At 33.4% G+C, this 7760-nt stretch overlaps 1 protein-coding gene across 2 annotated transcripts in view; it reads left to right on the top strand.

Moving 5' to 3' along the window:
• The window catches only part of LOC106787338 (lachesin-like), a 36606-nt gene extending 30308 nt beyond the window's left edge, over window positions 1-6298 (top strand). For both annotated transcript variants that reach the window (XM_014749624.1, XM_014749623.1), the window contains 5 exons: window positions 2887-3060; window positions 4598-4726; window positions 5040-5175; window positions 5261-5418; window positions 5572-6298. In XM_014749624.1, the coding sequence (XP_014605110.1) occupies window positions 2887-3060; window positions 4598-4726; window positions 5040-5175; window positions 5261-5418; window positions 5572-5936 (962 nt within the window). In that variant the 3' untranslated portion in view covers window positions 5937-6298. The remainder of the gene's footprint in view (window positions 1-2886; window positions 3061-4597; window positions 4727-5039; window positions 5176-5260; window positions 5419-5571) is intronic.
• Window positions 6299-7760: the final 1462 nt, after the last annotated feature.

Here is a 7760-nt window from a genome sequence, read left to right as displayed (position 1 = left end):
GTGCGATCTTTTCGATGAAAGGAATGAAAGAAGAAAAAACGGACTTCGTTCGAGATTGAATTAACGTAAGAATAAGAGAAAATAAGAGGGAGAGAGAAAAAAAAAGAGAGAGAGAGAGAGAGAGAGAGAGAGAGAGAGAGAGAGAGAGAGAGAGAGAGAAAAGATGAGTCAAAGATATGGAAAATTGTGTTCACTCGGCGGCTATCCGATTCAATTTCTTCGTATTTTATGATTTCATTTCTTCGATTGATCGATTAAATAGAAATATAGCAAATTAATTGAATAGACTTATTAGTTATATATGGCAATAATAATATTAACAATATTGGATGTATTGATTACTACATCGAATATCTTATGAAATATCAAAAATTATAATAGTTTAATTGCATTCATTTTCTCGAAATAATATTATTTCGCCTTTGGAGACATAATCACTCTCTAAATAATTATTCATCGCTACAAAGCTTCTCCATCTACTTACTCGTGATTAACTCCCCTATTCCTATATTTATATGCATAGGAAACCTATAGGCGCGTTACATATGCAAGCTCATACATATATAGGATGGTCATTGTCTACAAGCTAATATATCTAGCAACATCCTAAATTAATATAATCAACGATCGTTTACGCTAACATAAGATAATACAAAATTCGAATCTCCAAAAACGTCTCGTTCCAACGAGCATCCATAGAAAAATCACGTAGGAAAAAAAAAGAAGAAAACATTGAAACAATTTCGAGATTTTCGAAAACGTCGACAATTTTCTATAACTTTGTAGAATTTCTTCTAGCTCGAATGTACACACTCACGTAGTAGGCAGCAGGCACACACGCCTGTATATATATATGTAAAAGATAACGACTTAGGTTTTCTCGTTGAACGGACAGCTATTCGCGTTGATATGCATCGAAATTGTTCTCATACATATATGCGTCCTCTCTCTCTCTCTCGTGCGCGAACACTTTTATGGGCATGAACGAGAAAAAAGAAGAGGGTAGCTCGAAAAATGCAAAGAACATTCTGACGACGACGACTACGAAGCTCGTTTCTCGGTTGTACTCTTTTCTAACGAGCTGGATATGCTCCTTTCATTCCTTTTTCTTTTTCTTTTCCTTTTCCTTCCCATTCTTTTTTTCCATTTTCCAGAAGAATTCCTACACGTTGTCAGCCATGGGACACACGGTCCCATTCACTTAAAAAGAATCGTCTTACGAAGGACCTGTATTAAAGTTATATTTTTTTCTTCTCCATTTATGTTTGTCTTTTATTTTTTTATTACGATTTTTATACACCTCCGTCACAAATATGAAAAAGGTCTTTGGTCAATTGATTTTATAAACTTCAAAAACTACTCTTCTTTTATATACATCAAATAATTTGATGTATTCCATGTGTGTAAATGTTATTTCGTATATATATATGTGTGGTATATATCACAAATATCACTGAGTCCTAATCCAATTACATACTCTATCTCTCCTATTCTCGTAGTTTAACTAATAGTAACAACTTGGATAATATATAAATATCATTTTCTAATACCACTAATACAAGTGTTGTAATTTATGAATATTATTTTGCCATTAAAAAAAAAAGCTTTTTAGAAAAGAAATTTTCGTCGAGGTTTTTTTAGCACATTGGTGTAATGTTATACACCTATAGCTATCACGTAAATAAATGTATGTACATGCATATATTATATGTTGTATAGATTTTGTTTCATTACTTTATCGCAAGAACGCATCACTTTCTCCATTAGTTAAAAGTAGGTCAATGGTGTACGTAATCTTTATCGCGAAATATGCTCGTTTGTTTCTCAAAATATGCTCTTGCATCCCTTATCGAAAAAATCTTTAGAGTACTTTCCTTTTTCTTCTTGGTATTTTCCTTTAAAACAAAACGATAATATTAGTATAATACTTTGGTTTCTACGTGAATAGTATTATAATAGTAATATAAGAGAGAGAGAGAGAGAGAGAGAGACTAGGAAATTTGGATTAAATATCTTTCGAAATAATCTACGTAGGGTAATACATTTTGCGCAAATAATGTTTCAACAAAGAATTTTTTATCATTTTGTAAAGTGATCAAATCATTTGGATATATATTCTATATGTACACACGCATAATATATTGTATATATTTCAAAGAAATCTCGTCTCTATACTTTTTGAATTCGTAACTAAGGGAAATAAAAAGAGTGAAAGAATGTTTTAAAAGAGCTCCGTAGTCTACTTAAAATCGCGATGAAATAGCTTGGACTACTTTTCGTGATCTTGTTCAATGCTTTTAAAAGTGCCGACACTTCTTTTTTACTTTTTAATCCTGCACAACATCTTGAATCATCGGTGAAGATTTTTTATTTGAAATTTTGTAACGATTTTAACGAAAGTTCGTTACTTCTGTAGACACGTATTATGAAAAGAATAAATAAAAATTGAAGGGAAAAAAAAAAGAAAAGAATACAACATAGTTTCCTACGATTCGTATTTATCCATTAAACTTCATCGCCTACAGACAATAGCAATATAAAATTCTAACCTGTTGCACATTTCTATTTTAGTAAAAGAAAACGAAAGATTTGTTCGAGAGAAGCATGTATTATATAATATATACATACATGCCTACTCTTTCTCTATCTCTATCTCTTGGCAACGTTATTTTATCACGAATTCCCATGTGAAAATCCTCTCGTTGAGATACTTTGATATAAATATTATCTTCTTATATGGTTCGTGATTTGGAAATACAACCGAAATCAAAGCTGCTTCTCTTTCTGTTTTCATTTCTTTATCTTTTCAAAGGATTCTCTTTATTTTCAAAGGATTAGGAAAATTCAATTAATATTATATATGTAGAATATGTATTTTTGTTTTAGTTCCCCCTGACATACTGAGTTCTGGTACATCAGAGGGAGAAGTCTCAGTTCTAGAAGGGGAAAATGCGACCCTTTCTTGCAAGGCATCGGGTAGACCTCCCCCACGAGTTCTTTGGAAAAGAGAGAAAAGTGATTTCATTCTGATGAGAGGTCTTCACGAGACTTTAGTTCAAGGTCAGCAAATGGTTCATTCCTACATTTTCTTATTCGTTCATTTGTATTCTTAATTAAGTGATTTCACTTTTTTTTGTTCTCATCAAATGTCTTCACACATTAGAATATAGAATTCATATTATTTAGATTTTAAATATTGAGTTGAGCGCGATAAATATTGTTAGAATTTTCGGTATTTCATGTTTGATTAAACAACACTACTTTCGCAATAAATATTTTCTAAAGATAAATTTTTCCAACGCGTTATATATATATATATATGTATATGTATTATATAGCACGCAACATTCTATTGTATATCAGATGCAAATTAATATTGAAAATGATAGTAATAATTAACAATATTTTCAGGTGTTGATTATAATTATTATAATGTAGTCGCGAAGAAAATGATTAAAAATATAGTTAAAATCCTATAGTGTATATATATAGTTAAATACATCATTTAAATTGGAAAAATTCGAACAACCCATACACATTTACACATTCTTATCACAGATCGCGAACAAATAGAAGTAAAACGACCTAGGCAGCTCGGTTTAACCTCCTTTAGATCTTCCTCCTCGAATTCGCCTCCATAAAAAGAACTATGTGCCTCGTAAAAACGCACCTTTTCATCTTTATTAGTGCGCTCGGTTCATCCTATCGCGTTTCGTCGAATTACACCCTCGTGTTTTACAACTTTATAGTGGAGGAAGGAATAAGTGCAGAGAAAAAGAAATAGCAAGCTCGTTTCGTCCTTTATCCGAATCTCTAACTGCGAAATTGGACTCTTTGAAATAGTTAAATGTTCCAATGCAAATTGACAAGAAAAATATCCAAATCGATATTAAGATCGTAGGAGGACGTGGCGTAACAATATCTAATATAAAAAATCATTACGCAACTATTATTGGTCCCTATTTTTTCGACCGATTCACTCAATTATGTCTACATGATTAAATCGAATTTGAAAAAATAAAATTAAGACCAGTATATTATCGTGTACGTATGAATCAATTGTCGTCCTCCGATATTCTTTTCAAAGCATTCATCAGTGCCCATTTCAAAATATCCTTGATAATATACGCGATCGTTTCAAGCGTAGTAGATACGTAATATTATACGTAAATTAAATTTATTTCCCATATGGTAGCCGTGAGCATATTTGCCATAATGTTCAATTGTCTGGCATTTGCGGCGTTATTCGCAAATAATACGGGGTGAAAATATTCTAAAGGGGGATTATGTATCCGCGTTTGGAGAAAGAAATCATCTATTTGATAGACACGTATATAGACACCTTTTTTTTCCCGAGAAATTCTTCAATAATATATGTCACAATCATATTGCGTATTTTATTTTGATTTAATTTTATAATAAATAAATGTTAGGTTAAATATGTGCCCGAACATAGACGATATGCACCTTTAGACTGGTAAAAAATCATTCCAAATGGTGCTTGACGTGACGCCATAAGATCGGCGTACCTCTGTGAAATACGTATAGCCAAGTGAACTTTCAACGAAATATTCATACGAAAGGGCTGATTTTATAGTGGACAGCCAGTCCGGCGAGAAGCTGGAATTAACGAGGGTAGACAGGAGGCAAATGGGAGCTTATCTTTGCATAGCCAGAAACGAAGTACCACCGACAGTCAGCAAAAGAGTCTATCTCAGAGTAAATTGTAAGTAACCACCACGCTCGTTAATTTATCCCCGTCTTTATCATTCTATCCATTATTTATTCGTAAACAGGAAAAAGAAAAAAAAAAAAAGAAACAAGTAGACCGTACTATACTAACATATGTTCCTGTTATTACAATAACTCTGCATAATTTTCTACAATTTTGTATTGTATTAAGAATTTTGTGATGTATTTAAGAATATTACCGCCGCGGTAACTTACTACCGCTAGGTTACTGCATGCGTACGTGTTTCAATTTCTATGCGTTTACCTTAATTTTTCACTTGTGGGACTTATCTATTGACAAATTTCAGTCCCCCCAAGCGCAAAAGTACGAAATCAATTATTGGGCTCGCCATTGGATACGGATGTCTCGCTAATCTGTTCGATAGAAGCTTATCCAAAGACGATCAACCTGTGGACACGGAAGGCGCAAGTGATCATGACCGGGTACGTGTCGAATATGGCCCAAATCATTCCGCGTATCGATTCAATTTCCATTTTGATATTAAGCAAAAGCGATCTGTCGATGTAGCGATAGATACGAGATCGACGAACGGACCTACCCAGAGGAAGAATGGAAAACGACTATCGAGCTAAAGATAAAGAGTCTTCAGAAGACGGATTTAGGAGAATACACGTGTTCGGCATCCTCGAGTATGGGAAAAGCCGAAGCTACTATCAGGGTATATGGTAAGTCATCAAAAATGAACAACTCGAAAACTTTGAAAGCATAACAAGAAGGCCGGCCCGCCCCTTGCGCGCGATACACTATAAATAATAATTATTATACTACTTGGTCACACACACACACACACACACACACACAATCTATACATTTTGCAGAAATAGAACGTGCAACGTTACCAACACGGGCAACCTCGCCAAGTTGGAAAAAACAAAACAAAGGTGGTGGTAAATCAAAAACCGTACTTGGGGTCTCAACGGTCAATCGAGTTTTCCACCAGCTGAGCACCCCAGCGATGCAAAAGAGCACGTCTCGATTGATCTTCGGTAACAAATACTCAACGACATCTACTACCGTAGATCCACGAGGCTCGTTCATCGTAAAAGGCAAAAACGCCTACAGTGGAGAAGAGACAAAATCTAAAGAAGAGTCTAAGGTAGAAAACGTTGCCAACATTGGCAGGTTTATATTCAACAAACAAATATATACGATCTGCCTAACGTTTTTATCTACCATACGATAAAGGATGAATTATTTGTTGATTAATACCCCATACAACCACCAACCCTATCGCTATCGCCATCGCCATCGCCAAAAGTATAGGAAAAAAATAGATTACTGACTAATTCTCAGCTCCATAAACCTCCACCTCCCCTACTTCTCCCCTCTTTGTTTTACTCATCTTTTGCGAGGCTGTGTCTGGACCCCCTACGGTGTTAATAAAGAAAAGCTTTTTAAATGCCGTTAGGACATTCTTCGAGAATTTCAAACTTTGCGAATTAGAGATATTGAACGATACTTGCAAATATGTGTATTTTTTATGAAACCATTTGTCCGACTTCGCTCGAATGAAGAGAAATTTAAAAAAAAAACAAAAACAAAGAAGCAAAAAATAGAAGAAGAAGAAGAAGAAAAATACGCGTTATTTTTTCGTTTTAAAACTCATCGAACGTTTAATCTCGGGTATTTTTAAACGAAGCCTTTCATTATAAAATCGATCGATGATCGCCTTCATTTACTTTTTCGATAGAAAATTACGAAGGGCTACTTTTATATATGTATAACGGGGGTTGGTTAGTGTGTCGGAAAGCCTTAAAGGGGTCACGTTTTGTACGCATCGTTAGTGCCGTTCCGTTCGTCCAGTTTTCAACTTAAAACGAAAATGAAGAAAATTCGAATTAATCAAACTGGATTATTCGAATTTTGCTTTACAAGTCATTTCACAGGACTATTGTTTTTATATACCTGCACATTACAAATAATCATTAAGTTGGAAACATTTTGAAAGGATATGCCGAGTTGTATATAATAATTCCACCTAACGATGCATGAACGTATATAATACGATATTACGTAATAAAAGAAAAAGTCAAATAAAATGTATAAGAAGAAAAATGGAAAGGAAAGTGGACACTTACGTGTCTAATATATATATATATGTATTGCTTGTACGTTAGGTGGCAATAGAAAGCTTCCTTTCTATATGCTTCCCCTTCCTCCCCTACCCATCATCTGCATATCGTTACATCAAATAGATATAAATATAAGTCTCCATAAAGGTGGACGTTTCGACGTTATCTTCCATTCTCGGTGGTTAACTGCGAACATAAGTATTACTTATATATTTATTCAATAATGATTCTGAAAAAAAAAGAGAAATAAATATTATATACTAGTATACAGGGTGATTCCAAAACTTACATATCTCAAATAACTTTGAAACTATGTGTCTAATCAAAAATGCATGGATTTTAAGAGAAGCAAATCAATTTTTCTTCTTTGGGGAAATTTCCAAATTGTCAAAGTCCTCGTTTATACTTCACCCTGTACAAATAGACGTCGTCGTCGTTCCGGTAACAACGGCAATGGTGCTGCGATTTAAACGAATATCCTTTCTATTTATTGATCCTACTTTCTAATTAGTAAATATAATTAATCTTTTTGTAAGATCAAAGAATTTTCACGTTACGAGCGAATAGGCACTACCGACCGAATCAAACTATTCGATTTTATTCGAACGCAGACAAATAATTAGCGTACTAACTTATACGTATAAGAAATATTAAGAGATTGTCTTTTTATTTATCGCGACGTTTCGAGAGCTCTTGCTCAGTAATAATATATTATATGTACATATATATAGAAAAGTTCTTATAATCATAGATTTCATATACAACAAAATAATTTTAGTAGATGACATTTTCCTTATTTTATCTATAATTTCTTCATCAATGTTTTCTCGATGGTCGGTAAGGAAGTAATTTACTTCAAATAGTAATCATTATCAAATTAGATACATTTTTTATTACCTTTTGTAATTAATTTTATCTTTACATATAGATATATA

This window comes from Polistes canadensis, unplaced genomic scaffold (genome assembly GCF_001313835.1).
Source record: "Polistes canadensis isolate GaletaPanama2010 unplaced genomic scaffold, ASM131383v1 scaffold_98, whole genome shotgun sequence".
Taxonomy (NCBI): Eukaryota; Metazoa; Arthropoda; class Insecta; order Hymenoptera; family Vespidae; genus Polistes; species Polistes canadensis.
The sequence above is the reverse complement of the archived record's forward strand: the minus strand, read 5'-3'. Positions and strand labels throughout refer to the sequence as shown.